Here is a 17004-nt window from a genome sequence, read left to right as displayed (position 1 = left end):
AAGTTTAACACAGTTAAACTTTTTGCATGTGCGTGAGACGGGCACAAACCTGACAGTGTCACGGGAACGCGCTCGCTTGTCGCTACGCCTGTCAGATTGCCTGCCCCCCCTTCCTAAATGCTTGCCTCCCCCCCCCCCTGCCTAAATGCTCGCCTCTTATTGAAAATGTATTACCATTGGCGGCAGTTGCTTCCCATGTGAGAAGCCCTTTACTGAGTGGCTTCTCTTCTCAAGGACAAAACTGATCCGTATGCACACCGTTTTCTCTCTCTTCCTCTTCTCTCTTTCTTCCTACGTTTGTTCTTAACTCTCAAACTCTTTCTGCCTCCCCTCATCCCTCTAGTTCTTTCCTCTTTTCTTGTCAGCCTTGTCATCTGACACACACAGTTCAAATTGTTCTTACAAGGACGGACGCACACACTTCAAGTGGTTCTCGCAGAGATGCACACACTCACACTCACACTCACACTCACACTCACACACTCACACTCACACACACTCAGGGGTAGAATGGACTAAAGCATAAAAGTGTTCCATCTATATTCAAGTGCCACAGTGTGGCGAGGATACCAAGCAAAGGAGTATAATCTATTAATTGTTAAACGTCTAAATAGGTCACGTACCACCGGGTGATCCATTGTAAACCTCTGCTCTCTCCGCACAGTGACCCAGTGTAATGGCCCTGATAAATTCAAGTGTCGCAGCGGTGAATGCATTGAGATGAGCAAGGTGTGCAACAAGGCCAGGGACTGCCCCGACTGGAGCGATGAACCCATTAAGGAATGCAGTGAGTAGAATGACTTCATATAATACCCTTATTTAAGTGTTAATCCAAAAGCGCTTTACCATGTGCATCGCCTTCACTCATTCGTTCATACACACCATCGGTGGAGGAAACCATGCAAGGCACCGAGCTGCTCATCGGGAGCAGTTGCTCAAGGACACTTCGACACAGGGGATCGAACCGTGAACCTTCCCATTCGCAAGCTTCTGCTTTTACCTCCTGAGGCACTGCTGCTCCACTGCATTTGTAAAATGTTTAACAACTTTCAACCTGGCTTTCCTATTTTGGCCATCTCATTATTGTAGTTGCTATCGGATAGAAACCTCCTATCTCCATATTCTTAACGTTATGTGTTTTTTCATAAATTAACGCCCTACTCGATCATACCAAGTAAGTATGCCTTTCCGAGCCATGCGGCCCCCATCTCCTCTTTCTGTAGCGTGAGGCAGCTAGATTTACAAGTACACCCCCTGGACATGACGCTAGTATGTCGCAGGGACTCACCCCCGATCCAACCCTTGATGCTGAGTGCCAGGCAGGATAGTCGTTGGTATGACCCGAACAGATCATACTACAGCGTCACACAAAAGCATTAACCCACTAAGACCTGGAACGCATCTGTGTCACTTTAGATGTCTTTGGCTATTCAAAAATAGCAGATATACAAGCTCATAGCGCGGCACCGAGTGCCGCGCTATGAGCTTGTAGATCTGCTATTTTTGAAAAAATCTTGAAAAATAAATGTGTTCGATTTTTTTCAAAATGTTTCAAATTTTCAAAACTTTCAAAAAACCTCAGGTCTTAATGGGTTAAAAGTAGCAGATCCACAAGCTGGAGTTTTGTGCTTGTGGATCTGCTATACTTTTGCTACTTTTGAATTTGAATCCTGAAAAGTAACAGTCTTGGACATATGAGGTTTCCACCCGACAGACGATATATGTTTGGCAAGCAGTAACATCACTGCAGCATCTGTTTTCGATGTATTGGCCTTGGGTTATATTTGAACCTCAACCTTGGACAATTTGCTGTTCACATAGAAATAGATTTTCGAAATTGATCGACACGATACTGACTGACTGGTAAAATGTAAACATGAACACCTTATCTATTGATCATAGCCATGACCGTAATTGTTGCAATGTTTTAGCTTTTGCTCTTGGAGGAACAGTTTTATTTGTGTGTATATAAATATACTTCGCACACTGTAGCTCCCAGTAGAAAATGTATTTAAATAAATTTTCTACTGGGAGCTACAGTGTGCGAACCTCCCTTCCTTCCTTTCCTCCAATGTACGTGTTGTTGCTCAGCACCTGAAAGGTTTTTGTTGGGATGCGCGCGCTTCCCTCTGGACTATATAAATATACTCAACATTTGTCTCCGTCTCCCAGATCTGAACGAATGCCTGCTAAACAACGGAGGTTGCTCTCACATATGCAGGGACATGGTGATAGGCTTCGAGTGTGACTGTGCACCTGGTCTGCAGCTCATAGACCACAAGACCTGCGGAGGTACCGTCAAGATTATTATTCTGTTCATGGCTTTATTACTATGATTCACATCCTCGTCTGGACCTCTGGCAATCTTCATTATTGTCACTTTTACTGGAATGTATATGATCGTCATATATCCGGTTCCTTAACCACTTTAACGCTATATACTTTATTGACCAGGGTCCCCCAGGGGTATATCCATGGTCCTCTCTTTTTTTCCCTCTACTCCAAACCACTTTTGGTGTAGAGGTTCGCCTATTACTGTATGGCATGCTCTGAATAGGGACGCTAGTGGTCATGTGGTTAGGTGGTTAAGTTCATACTGAAATGTTACATACATTGTTCAGAGACAATTTCTCTGAAGTTTGGTAGTTGCTGAGCTTGCTACATTTTCCATGTGCTCAACACTGTTCATATCACGCACGGATACAGCAACTTTTGACAACTGAGGCCACATCTGAGAACATCACAAACGGATAGATTCTGTATCTAGGGAGCCTTTGATGTATGCTGCACACACGTGGGGTTTAGACGTTTATGTATGGATGCTTAGTCAGTTCCCCAGAGTCACAGGCCACAGGCGTTCTACTAGGGCTACAACTATCTAGCGATTATTCTATTGATTACTGTACACATTCATTGAATAATCCTATACAGTATATATCAACATGAAAAAAAAATGTAATCGATTTTTGGGGGGGGAACCTACTAAATCTGATTAACCACTTAAGCCCGGTGGCATGCAGATTTTCCATTGTCAATTGGCCAGTCTACAAGCTCTCAGTCCATCGCGATGTGCAGTCAGCTTGTAGATCTGTTTTTGAAAATCAATTTTATAAAAATCGGTTGTGTTTTTTATGAACGATTAAATCGATTACTTCGATTAACTGTTGCACCCCCTGCATTCTTTGTGTGTGTGTGGACACGTTTACTTTCTCAGCCAGGCTGCGGCCCTTTAGATAATCAGAATATGCATAAACCAGTATGGTTATCATCAGGCATTTCACCAGAGTAAGAGATGAAGGACAAACCAACAGATGCGTTTGACTAATTAGTCTTCTCCTCCTCGTCTGTGCAGACATTAACGAGTGTCAGAATCCGGGAATCTGCAGTCAGATCTGCATCAACCTGAAGGGAGGTTACAAGTGTGAGTGTCACAACGGATACCAGATGGACCCGCCCACTGGAGTCTGTAAAGCTGTGGGTGAGTTCAACGCATTACAAATAAACATAACTGGATTTTTTTTAAGTGGCTTTTTTTGGCAACACTTTCTGGTAGCTACTTGGTCACTATAGCGTGCGTTGGTTGCTTGTTTTTGCTGCTGACTTCGCTAATAATAGAAAGGGGGAAAGAAAAACATTCGTGTGAGTGCCCGTGTCATTTTACCGTTAGTGATGGGGACAAGACACCGGTAAACACTTGAGACTAAAAGATAGTTGTGATAGAGCAGAGGTCACTCTGGTTATTGTGGGAAAATATGTCAGTGAAAAATGCTATAAAAAATAAATGAATAAAGAAATACATTTTATATTAGCTCTCCAGTAGCCAACAGTAGAGGACTGTGGTTGTACTGGTCAGCTCCCAGTAGCCAACAGTAGAAGACTGTGGTTGTACTGGTCAGCTCCCATTGACCAACAGTAGAAGACTGTGGTTATACTGGTCAGCTCCCATTGACCAACAGTAGAAGACTGTGGTTGTACTGGTCAGCTCCCATTGACCAACAGTAGAAGACTGTGGTTGTACTGGGTAACTCCTATACTGTAGGTTTTAATATAAGAGACTGTGAAACAAGAGGTTGTTTGCAAATCAGTGTATTTTGCAGTGGATAGCAAATGTTGCTGATGTGCTATAAAATTTCAAAAAGATAAACAATAATGGTCCAGATGGGACTGCGAGTTTATAGCAGTCCTGACAGGCCTCAGATGTGTCACAACTGTAATGATGTCACCCTCTGGGCTGCAGATCACATGATGTTTATGGTAGTAAAAAGGCTTTATTGTGTTTGTCATAATGACAATGACAGTCAATGTCCCCCTCAGCCCCGACCGGCCCTGGTCTCGCACACGCTGTAAAATCCTCAGTGTTAATTCAACTCTGAGAGTGTTTGGAGTTACTGAGTTTACTGTGCACAGGACCTTTTAAACCCAACGATTATTTGATGATGCGAGCGTCCCTAAAACGAATGATGGCCAGTAAACTTGTACAGTGGGTGAATGGATGACAGGGTGACTAGACGACAAGTATCGGTCTCTGTAGAGCAGTGGTTTTCATCCATTTTCATATCAAGGTCCATTATTTATTCGGCATTTGAGCCACGGATTCATCACCATTTGATGAGATTTAGCCTCTCAGAGCCAAGACTTAGAATATTTTGTTATTGTTGGATAAGATTTTGTCCACAATTCCATGCTGTATTGATGTTGGTACCATAGGAGAGAGAACAGGCAAACGTTGATCAAAATAACAATTATTCTATATTCTCGAATTGTGTAGAAGACTTCTTGTAAATTAAGTAATGCAGATGTTTAACAATAATGTAACTCTTGAGAGTGTAAAATGAATCCATTTGGTTTCATTTTACGCTCTCAAGAGTTAAAGATCTAATAAGGGCCCATTTGGTTACCAACTCTACATCATTTAGCTGGGGACCACCTGGAACCCCCCCAAGGACCACTGGTGGTCCCCGGACCACTGCTGTAGACGATCGTTATATTGTAGACCAGTGGTTCGCCATCTTTTCTGGATCAGGGCCCACTTGGAAATCTCAAGTGTTCGTGGTGCATTTTCAGAGCATGTTATGATAAATCAATCGATCGATTGTCGGCTTGGATCAATGGAACTATAATATATATTTGTTATTATTAATATTTTTTAGCTTTGCATTTGTCTTATTTTTGCAATACACCTGGTTAAATATGCCTGCTACTATAACTACAATTTCAGTGCCAGTATACACGTACTGTATCTGCAATACACAATATGACGATCTTCAAAACTATTTTACAATCAAACTTTAATATAGATACTTGTACATGACGGTTTTGGTGGCTGTTTTATTTCTGTAATCTACTCTAGTCTAGGAATCTGATGTACCTGTATAGACTCTTTACCTCTAATTAGTACTCTGAATAGACTCTACCTCTTTAATTAGTCATCTGAATAGACTCTCTACCTCTTAATTAAGTACTCTGTAATAGATTCTCTATGGGTAATGCAAATGGTAATGAGGGATCAGGGAATAAGTCGGTCACGGTTAAAGACAACCTAACTCTGCATCTGCAGCATATCGTTTTTTGGGGCGGATTTTGTTAGTTTTTTTTCGTGTTTTGGTTACTTTATTTCAGTTTTAGGGTTAGGTTATTTAATTCTTTAATTATTTTTTATTTTTTTAAGTGGGGGGTATGATATCACGGATCTGTGAGAGTGAGGGTGTTGCGTCGTACGCACAGTGAATGGCCGTGACGCCCCTGTCTGCAAGCTCGAAAGACGCATTTTGAGCTCGTCTATCTGCTATTTTTGATATTTTTTTATTTGAATCCTGAAAAGTAACAGTTTTGGACACCCGACAGAGACGATACCTGCAACGGTGCATCTTTCCTAAACCAGGTGTCCTCTCCCTGTCATCCTGATCCATTGAACAGGGAAATATTGATTTAAAACCAGGACCAGCGTCCTGTAAGTCCATATGGGCTGGCCTTCCTTGGAAGCATGACACTTTAATAAAGAAAATCAATCGATCACTAAGCCTGATTTATATAGGCTACTTCAGTCGCATGACGGTCTGTGTCCACAAAGCATTTTATGAGCAGAGGAGCGCTTTGGACATTGTTAACTCATTCACTGCATCTGACGTAATTGAATATATATATATATATATATATATATATATATATATATTTTTTTTTTTTTTTAATTTGACCCAAAGACCAAGGAGATATGATTTTTCGAAGATCTAGACTCCCATCCACTTCCTTGTTAACTTAAAACTTAAAAATTCTGTATCTCGGCTCCTGAGTACTTTTTTTTTTTCAATGAAAAATCTCTGGCAGTGGGCAAACGCAAAAAAAAGTGAATGAGTTAATGTCGGGCAGAAACCTCTTATCTCCATATTCTAACTTTTTTTTAGTTTTTTTTGTAAATTAATGCTTGATCATCCTTTCACTCAAAAGTAGCAGATATGCAAGCTTGAGTTTGAGCTTGTAGATCTGCTACTTTTGCAACAAAATAAATATTTTAACCCTGAAAAGTAACCGTTTAGTTTGAGGTTTCCACCCGACAGAAGATATCGTCATGTCCAGAGCGCTTGCAGGACGCAACGTCCAAATCGACCATTGTTGTGCGTGCTCGAACGTCGTGTCATCTGCTAGAATAGCACAAATGGCCTAGCTCATTGGTTCTCAAAGTGGGGTCCGGGGACCCCCAGGGGTCCTTGAGGGAGTTCCATGGGGTCCCCAGCTAAATGATAGATTAGGAACCAAATGGACCCTTATGTGTCTGTAACTCTGAGAGTGTACAAATGTAACCAAATGGACCCTAACGGGTCCATTTGGTTCCATTTGTACACTCTCAGAGTTACATTAACATAGATTTTACAATATAAATTGGGGTCCAAGAGATAGAAATGCCATTAAATGGGGGTTCGTAGCCTAATGCATGTGAAACTGGGGGTCCTTGAAATTAAAATGGTTGATAATCACTGGCCTAGCTGAACCAACGGTAAACATGGGACTTCTCTCATGGTTGTGGTGACGATTCAACGCCCGGGTCGTAAATTACCAAGGTTGCCCGACACAAGACGGGAGGATCAAATGAGCGCCGCTCCTCTCCAAAGGTTAAACTATTTTCTGCTTGAAGTGCTCAGGGCGCAACGCCAGAAAATGCTGGACACTTTGCTCGGTCGCTGGGAAGAGAAGTGTTCCACTTCCAGCACGTCTTTACCATGGAAATGCATGGCAGACAGGCACAGGCAGCTAAAAAAAACAGGTTTCTGTGGACAAAAGCCCTTGATGGTGTCCTGTGGCAAAAAAAAGGCCGATCTACAAGCTCACACAAGCTACACCGGTATGCGATTGAGTATAAATTGTTAAGCATATCGTCTCTGTCGGGTGGAAAAGTCATTATGTCCAAAACATATCCTTTTTAGGTTACTTTTCAGGATTGAAATAAAAAAATGGCAAAGGTAGCAGATCCTCAAAACGCACCGCTGCGTGCCGCGTTTTTTTTTGCCGCGTTTTTTTGCCACTTTTGATGCTTTTGTGATGCTGTAGTATGATCAAGTAGGCGGTTAATTTACAAAAAAATAATATATATATAAATAAATAAATATGGAAATGGGAGTTTTCTGCAACGATAATAGGCCTAGGCGATCTTTCCGAATTTTTGCCCATAACGACATGCCCAAAATAGGAATACCAGGGGTCAATCTGCCTCTGACCCCCAGTGGGCTGAATCTTCTCTTCTGTAGGCAAGGAGCCGTGTTTGATCTTCACCAACCGTCGTGACATCCGCCGCCTGGGCCTGGAGAGGAAGGAGTACACCCAGATCGTGGAGCAGCAGAGGAACACTGTGGCGCTGGACGCCGACTTCAACCAGCAGAGGATCTTCTGGGCCGACATGGGCCAAAAGGCCATCTTTAGGTGAGAACGAGCCCACACACACATGCACACAAATAATTGCGATAATGACTATTTCATTGTTTCTGTTGTTGAACATTTGGAACATTATGAATAGAAATAAAAATTCTGTTTGGCTTTTGGGCTTTGTAAAGTCAAGTTGCACAGGGCAGATATGACAAATAACATAAATAATAACATATTTAATACCTTTTATTAATTAATTATTTATATTATTTTGAAAAGAAATTCAACATGGAAGTGATTATGCAAAGAAAATAGCGACTGTCTCAAATAATTACCATTAGGCGATTATGTTTTTATTGTGACAGGCTTACACACACACACACATGCGCACACACAGAGAAGTAAACGGACATATCAAGAGGATATACAGACACACATATCAGAGGACATACAGACACACATATCAGAGGATATACAGACACACATATCAGAGGATATACAGACACGCATATCAGAGGACATACAGACACACATATCAGAGGACATACAGACACACATATCAGAGGATATACAGACACGCATATCAGAGGACATACAGACACACATATCAGAGGACATACAGACACACATATCAGAGGACATACAGACACACACATCAGAGGACATACAGAATACTGTACATACAGATTCGTACTGGAACACAAAAGTAGTTACAAAACATATTGTTGAGACTGAAGGATTTATAAAGTGACAATCATAGTCAGTAATCAATACTACAAAGGCAATGAGGTCTAACAATGAAGTCTGAATCAGAAGTACTCTCATACGTCTCCATCTCTACCCCCCCCCCCACACCTCTCTTGCACTCACTCCCTCAATCCCCCTTTTCTCTCTCCCTTTCTCTCTTTCTCTCTGTCTCAGTACTGTGATGGATAAGCGTGGGGACGTTGGGACCCACTGCAAGGTGCTGGACAACATTCAGAATCCCGTCGGCATCGCCGTGGACTGGATCTACAAGAACCTGTACTGGTCGGACCTTGGAACCAAGAGCATCGGCGTGGCAAACTTCAACGGCACCAAGCAGAAGGTTCTGTTCAACAGCGGCCTGAAGGAGCCGGCTTCCATCGCCGTTGATCCACTCTCTGGGTGAGTGTGTACACATGCATGCATACATACCTAAGTGTTTTCTTGTATGTATTTTATACGATTTTTAAGTGTATGTATTGTATTGTATTGTATTGTTTGTTTGTGTGTATAACTGTGTGTGTGTGTGTGTGTGTGTCCAGGTTCGTGTACTGGTCAGACTGGGGAGAACCAGCAAAGATAGAGAAATCTGGAATGAATGGAGTGGACAGACAGGTGCTGGTGGACAGAGACATACAGTGGCCCAACGGCATCACTCTAGGTACGCGCACACACCCGCACATGCACACGTGGGCACACACAGGTTTGTATTACTTACAGTCCTCCTCTCTGCTCTTCTCATTCCTCTCCTCTCCACATCTTTCAGATCTGATCAAAGGCAGGCTGTACTGGGTGGACTCCAAGCTTCACATGCTGTGCAGCGTTGACCTGAACGGTGACAACAGGAGGAAGGTTCTACAGTCTCCAGACTACCTGTCTCACCCCTACGCTCTCACCGTGTTTGAGGTACGCCTACCGCCCCTGTAACCACACAACACCAGCCCTAAATCCTACTACAGTTATTATAGTTTTGCTATTTTTGTTGTCTCCGCCAGGCCGGAGACTGTTTTTGCCTCTGTCTGTCCGTGTGTCTGTGAACAGCTAATGTCCGGCACCCTTGGGCCAATCGGTGTGAAACTTTGCACACACACTCCCAATAGGCCAAGGAAGAGCCTCTACCAAATGTTTTTAATCGGCCTCATGGTGGCACTATAACAGGCCGCTTCACGTTTTCGCCTAAAACTCTTGAACAATAAAAAACTAAAGTCTCTGGATTCCTTTTTGCTACAACTATTCCCACAGATTTGTTTCCAAAACTCACACAAATCGGTACAGATTATCTCTGTGATATTGATCAGATTCCGTTCCGATTGGCTACGATTCGCGTTCAGAATTTGCGGTTTGTTTAGTTTTTATTTATTTGTTTCATTTTTCTTTTCACTCCCCCCTCCCCCCACCCACCCATCCCAGGACCGAGTATTCTGGACGGACAGACAAAACGGGGCCATCTATGGAGCCAACAAGTTCACCGGTTCAGAAGTGGTGACTCTCGCCAGTAACTTGAACGAACTACAGGACATTATTGTTTACCATGAGCTGATTCAGCTGTCTGGTAAGAGTTAACAGAGGGCTTTAATGTACAGTACATGATGCTACCTTTCAGTGTAAATGAGGGAACGTCATAGGACTGGCCCATAACGTTGTTGTTCATCACCTAAACCAGGGGTCTTCAACGTATTTCAGGCCAAGGACCTCTTTGCTGAGCGAGAGGGATGAAGCAGGGACCCCCCCACTACTTCATTGTATAACATTGTGTTGATTTTTTTCATAGACTTGTTTGACAGCACTGCCATCAGTGTTGTAAATTAATGTTTGTTTGTTCACACATGATCTTCTCTATTAATATATAAGTTTAGTACAATACTTAGTAAACTTGACCTTTAGCGTCCTTTCGCTTTACACCAAACCTTCACTGAAAATACCCGATTTACAAGCGCACAACGTGTAGCAGCATGACGCTTTGTAAGCTTGTAGATCTGCAATTTTCGTCCCATCCCCCACAGAATAGGGATGCGCCCCCCCCCCCCCCCCCCCTGTAGTAACTCTGAGGACCCCCTGCTGAAGACCCATGACCTGAACAGTGAATCCTCCCCTGTTCTCCAGGTACTAACTGGTGTTCGGAGAAAGGAGAGAACGGAGGGTGCAGTTACATGTGTCTGCCGGCTCCACAGATCAACAAACACTCGGCCAAGTACACGTGTGTGTGTCCTGACGGCCAAGAACTGTCTGCAGACGGCCTGCGATGCAGACCAGGTGAGTCGTCCAGCCGTCGTTAGCGCTGCAGCGAGGGTTAATCGAACTAGTCGATAAAAATAAGTTAAAAGATAATCGATCATTTAATAAAATGCTTAGTATAATGGCATTACAGGTTTCAAAACATTTAAAAATCAAATGTTTTTTTTTGTTGCTCAAAATCTAAGTGGTGTGATGGTTAGTTGCAGCCCTAGTTGTAACCATCATAGATTTTAATGGTATACTTTAGTTAGCCAAATATTTGTATACAAACATTGAGACTGCACCACACGATTCACAAACCTGTTTTTTTGAGGAGCGCTCGCTTTGGTTTACTGACTCTGCGTCCTGTGTATGAGGCTCATGGCACTCTCCTGAGCAAAATACCTAGAGAGCAACTGCCGAGCAGTCGATTGCCTTGCGTCTCGCAGCTAATCACAGTGACTGGAGGCGGGGTATTCAGACAACTGGCTTGGGAATCGCTTACACACAACAGAAACAAAGCCGCATACAGTACAGGAGAGGTCACAATAGACACAATAAAAGCCTTCTTCCTTCACACCGGGGTTGGCAAACTGCACCCGAAAGTTTGTTCTTTTCTATTGTGTCTTATAAGCGTTCCGGTTATTTTGCAATTTGACAGTGAGGCGTGTTCTGATAAGTTGTCTATAGTCTGAGGGAAAACCATGTTTTTACGATTATTACGCGTGAAATCATTCCCTATGGTTATGGTACTGTGGTTGTATAAAATCACATAACATAACATTTACACTGTTGTCTTTGTTGGCTAGACTATTTTGGTAACCTGGTTGCATTGCGTTAAGACAACCCTAACCCTGTCTTTTTTGTTCAAGTTGTTCAAGCTCAAGTTAAAAAACTAAGATAAACAAAATAAGTGGTTTGATGCCCAAATGAATAGAACTATCAAGCAGTAAAGGGCTCCCTGTGGTTTGATGCCCAAATGAATAGAACTATCAAGCAGTAACGGGCTCCCTGTTTACAAATGTATCTGTTTGTACACTCTCAGAATTAAATCAAGACTGAGGAATTTACAGTGTGCCATTTAAATTTGGTCACACACAGTGATTAAGACTTTACCCTCATAATGTTTACCTAAGCATTTCCATAATGATTATTGCCTTTATCAGGGTATGATTGTAATTATGTTTGAACCATTCTAGCATAGGTTTCCATGCACGCAGTATTTGGAGGACTGACTCGTATCCCAGCTATAGTCTTATTTGCTTAGTTTACATTGACCTTTAATTATACTACTTTCTAATATTTTACTTTTCTACCGTGTGTGTGTGCACTTGAAGGAATGGATGTTCTGCTTGTCTCTATTCTTGCTACTAGTCCATACCTGTGGGGGGATATGCCCCCCCCCTCCGCCGTAACCATGGCGACATTCTTTTATATAAAAACGCAAATAAAGAGCTGAGATTTGGTGAAATCGAAAAACGGGCTTCGCTGTTAGGTGCACATGGTAATGGCTGTGTGCAAATTCAGATCAATTGCTCCAGCCACTGAGGAGAACCGGGCAGAGCAATTTTGGCCTCACCATGACACCATGATGACATAATTTTTGTCAAATTATGCCCCTAGACCCCACTCAAGGACCCTTTGGGGTCCCCGGACCGCGCGTTTAGAACCACTTGTCTAAACATGTCGGTTGCAGTTAATTATGTTAACATGTAATCTAATCAGTTTTTTCCCCCGTTAGCTATTCAACTGTTATCAGCTGGTGAGAAAGGCAGGTTTATTTGTATAGCACAAATATTTATTTTAATACACAAAGGCACTTCACTGAGTCCCCTTCTACGTAAATCTACACCTATGATTGTGCGTATTGTTTTCCCATCTACAAGGACTGGGAAAGGGAGCATGCAGAATCCTGGTAATTTCAGCTGTCTAAGGAGGGACTGGTTAACAGGGACTAAAAGTACACTCGGACTGTTAATTTTATTAGGTAATGTTCTACTTCATTCCTACTGACCGCCAGAGGCAGTGTTTTCAACACCTGGATATCCATCACGCGCTCGCGTATGGGTCGAATATTAATACCAACAAAGTCACTCGTGACCCGTGTGCACGCACGCCACCTATATAGGGGCGGGGCACACAGCGTTCATCCTCTTTCATCTTTTCGCCTCCAGAAGCGTAGGTCGATACTTGCAGCTGCGCGTGAAGTTTCGTAAACCAACACGGTTGGGGCTACGGACTACGGTCCGTCCTCCAGAGACTGCGTAGCCTGCTACCATGGAATTACGTTACCCCGTTTATAGGGGCTGTCGGAAAGGAACAGGGAAAAAAAAAAAAAAGCAAAAAAAAAAGAAGTGCGACGGTGAATGGAGTTAGCGGTTGCTTGCTAGCATTGGAGCTAACGACAATAACACCGTTAACTTTCCCCGCTCCACCGTTGTTGTTGAACCTGGCACGGATAACTATGGAGCCATAGCTGTGCATTGGCGACGGTGAGTGCATGTATTGTGCTGTTTACAGACAAGTAAAGTAAAAGAGGGGAAAGTATTCAGCGTTGAGGATGTATCCCATTCTGCCGCTTTGAGAAGACCGTCTCTCGCCTCGATGACACGACGGCGGTGGAGCCAGATTGACTGGTTAATGTGTCTCATAGAAGGTGTTCTTTCGCCTCGAGGAGACGACCAAAGCGTTAATGAGCGCAGTGGCAGATAACTGGGCTCCATTAAAGTACAAATACCTAAGCGAAATTGAACTTAAGTACAGGACTGAGTACATGTACTTAGTTACTTTACACCACTGTATGAGCGGCGCTCTTCTGTGAATGTTTTTGCTGAAAGTGGTTCTCACTTTGACGCAGACATTCTATCTACCAGACATATAATGCTTGATTGCTATCCAATGGCTCAGTCAGTACACTGTCTACCTGCAAGTCTGTAGGTCCCTGGTTCAAACCCCAATTTAACCAGTCCAAATATAATTTAGCTGCAGCTAATAAAGGACATCCATAGTGTGCTTCACTCTGTCGTTATTGGACGATATACGGTGTACCTATTACTACATGTACTTGGTGCCGCGCTATGAGCTTGTAGATCTGCTATTTTTGAATAGCCCAAAGTGTAGAATAATGCTTTTTAGCATCCATAGTGTGCTTCACTCTGTCGTTATGGGACGATATACTGTGTACCTATTACTGCATGTACTTGGTGCTATGTTCAGAGAGTAACACACTACCAAGCTGATGTGTGCTACATGTCCCAGCTCCTGAGCGCCAGAACACATGCCAAGTGGTAGAACGCTGCTCAGTAGTAGCCTACTGACTTAAGCAGCATATTTTGCCCGTGACATACAGGGATATGCCAATACTGCCACTGTGGGTGCTTAACCTCACAGTTTGAGTGTGTATCATAGCTTGAGTGTGACTCGCTGCTGCTATTCAGGTTAAACTGCTTTGTGCTTGGTAGTAAAATGGAATTATAATACTGGTATGGTTCAAGTGTGTCTTGCTTGCCATCACTTGGTTATCATACTGTGGGTACTTGACACATGACTTGACACTGTGGCTTGAGTGGTTCTTGCTCCTTGCTACGACGAAGTTACATATTAGTAACATTGTACTCTGTGTACTGATAATCAATAAGCTTTGTTTATTGGCAATGGATCCCCATTAGCTGCGGCAAAAGGGAAACCAGCAGCTATTCTTCCTGGGGTCCAAGACGACATTAATTAACATTACTGTTAATTGTGTTAATTGTGTCCAAGACGCAATACATTAACAAGTACATATGTACTTGACGCTGTAGCTTGAACAATTCTCGCTCTTTTGCTATGGCTACGTTACCAATAGCACTAAGTGTATCTCACTCTGCTGCTGTTACCCACTAATACTGTGTGTACCTGGTACTCACTGAGGCTATTCAACATATGCAGTATACTGATCAGTAGTATTGAGTGTCTCACTCTGTTGCTGTTGCCCATGGATTATTGCAACAATTGCTGGTCCCAGAAGGGAAGGTCCATTACTTGTGCCGGTCATGTCCTGACTATGGTGCCTGACACAGACTATGGCTGTGAATGTATTGGCTCTAATTGCAGCAGCATACTGCTGTCAGAAAGGTCGACTGGGTTGGCCGTGGTTGTGGCTGATTTGCCTCCCACAGGGATGCTAGCATTGAGCCCTCAGGATGCTTTCTCAGCTAGAGGAATTGTCAGGATGACGAACTCTGGGTCACTGAATTGAAAGCAGTACATGGAAGTACAAATTCACAATACAAGGTCTACTAAATTGGAAAACTCATTAAGCACTGAGCTTGTTAAGATGAGATCCCCATGCACACAGATCATGATGAGGCTGGACAGGGAAAAAAAGGACACAAGAAATAACGACTGACAGTCATGTTATACCAGCTGCATGCTGTATTTTGCATTTGTAAGCGCCACTGCGGCGTGCCCCCCCAATGGAATATACCCCTAGCATTGGGAGTGTGTCTCGGGGACTGCTTGTCAATGGACGAAAGAAGAGAAAAGGATTAGCGTTGAGAGTGCATCTCGCTCTGCCGCTTTGAGAAACCATGGCGGGCGGCCCACCGCCATATAGCGTAAGCATTAGGAGTGTGTCTCGCTCCGCTACTGCTTGTCGCTGGACGAAAGGAGTGGAAAGTATTAGCGTTGAGAGTGTGTCTCGCTCTGCCGCTGTTGGAGGGGCCACGCCACTGCGGCGTGCGCCCACTGGAATATACCGCTGGCATTGGGAGTGTCTCGCTCCACTGCTGCTGGTCGCTGGCCAGAGGAAAGAAAAAGGAGAGGAACCACGTGCGGCCCACTGTAACGTAGCTTCAGCATAGTAAGGGTGTCCCACTCCGCTATTGCTTGTCGCTGGACGAAGGAAAAAAAAGGGGTCAGCGTTGAGAATGTATCCCATTCTGCCGCTTTGAGGAACCACGTGCGGACCACCGCAACATGGCTTCAGCATAGTAAGTGTGTCCCACTCCGCTACTGCTTGTCGCTGGACGAAAGCGTTCAGAGTACATAGCCCAGCTGGCCATATAACGGCTTGGCCTAGATGGATGCGTCCAACAACTATCGTCATTGTACACCCTTGGTGCCGTACATAATGAGATTTGGCATGTGGGCCAGTTCCAGAACCTCTTACCAAGGACTTGTCAGCCATGGGGAGTACAGCCCAATATGGCTAGACCTAAGGCTGGTGGTTGATGCCAACATTGCTTACTTTACTTACATTACCTTACTGTAAGTCGATCCGGATTAAGAGCGCCTGCTAAACGCCTAAACGGTAAACTGTGAGCATTGCTTCTCTGGTGGTGTCACTAGATGAAGCTGTCGAGCTGGATGACCGTTGCTCATGGCCACGGTGTTAGTCTCTGATCTGCTAGTCTGGGAGGCTTCGGCTCAAAGCCTGGACAGCAGGGGCGCGGCCACTGATTTCTGATTCAAATCAACAGCCAATGAAGAAAAGGGGGCGGGATCCACATGCAGTGGGTCTTACATGTAAATAGGAGCGACGGGAAGCAATTTCCCCTTGAGAAATTGCGGCCGCCATTGTTGTGTACGGCTGTTTGCCTCTCGTCGGATTTTTTAGACGAGTAGACCGGTAAGAGGCGTGTCCGCTCAGATTCTGAGCGTAAGTTACATCCCGCCCACAATTACCAGGGCTTTGGCCCAGAAGTTCCTCGCCGCTCCCGTTTGTATGCGAGGCGAAAAACTTCGGGGAACTCAGATTACTGATCTGCTAACTAGGGCCATGCCACAGCGGCTGGAATGTGACGTATTGGACATTCCCTTGACTACCTCGCCCTGGCCCTCCGGCATGCGAGTGTTGATGCGCAGACACAGCGCCTATCCAGCGCCTATCCAGCGCCTATACAGCGCCTGTCACTCTAGGCGTTTGCTTGCATGGTTAGAGAATTGGCACTATCTACTTTGGTAATGAGCCAGAGCCTCTGGGTGTCCCGGGTTCGACGCCAGGCCAGAAGTGGGTCGATGTGTGTCCCTGTCTGAGCCCCTAATTGCCCCATGAGCGCCGGGGAATGGCTGCTCACTGCTCCTAGTAGTTCTAGGATGGGTAAATAAATACAGCGGACAAATTTCACGCATGTACAAATGTGCATGTATATTTGTGGCTTGGGCCTCGAACCCCAAGACTGCAACAGAATGATGAGGGTCTCCAGCCAGTGT

General features: G+C 44.1%; 1 protein-coding gene across 3 annotated transcripts in view; it reads left to right on the top strand.

Annotated features, from left to right (window-relative positions):
• Window positions 1-17004, top strand: part of vldlr (very low density lipoprotein receptor) — an 80759-nt gene that overhangs the window by 44280 nt on the left and 19475 nt on the right. For 2 of the 3 annotated variants that reach the window (XM_080418770.1, XM_080418769.1), the window contains exons 8-16: window positions 665-787; window positions 2173-2292; window positions 3353-3478; window positions 7740-7911; window positions 8776-9000; window positions 9141-9259; window positions 9365-9504; window positions 10009-10150; window positions 10702-10851. In XM_080418770.1, the coding sequence (XP_080274896.1) occupies window positions 665-787; window positions 2173-2292; window positions 3353-3478; window positions 7740-7911; window positions 8776-9000; window positions 9141-9259; window positions 9365-9504; window positions 10009-10150; window positions 10702-10851 (1317 nt within the window). The remainder of the gene's footprint in view (window positions 1-664; window positions 788-2172; window positions 2293-3352; window positions 3479-7739; window positions 7912-8775; window positions 9001-9140; window positions 9260-9364; window positions 9505-10008; window positions 10151-10701; window positions 10852-17004) is intronic. The other variant, XM_080418771.1, reaches the window with a different exon arrangement.

This window comes from Gymnoscopelus braueri, assembly GCF_963280865.1.
Source record: "Gymnoscopelus braueri genome assembly, chromosome: 22".
NCBI lineage: Eukaryota > Metazoa > Chordata > Actinopteri > Myctophiformes > Myctophidae > Gymnoscopelus > Gymnoscopelus braueri.
The sequence above is the reverse complement of the archived record's forward strand: the minus strand, read 5'-3'. Positions and strand labels throughout refer to the sequence as shown.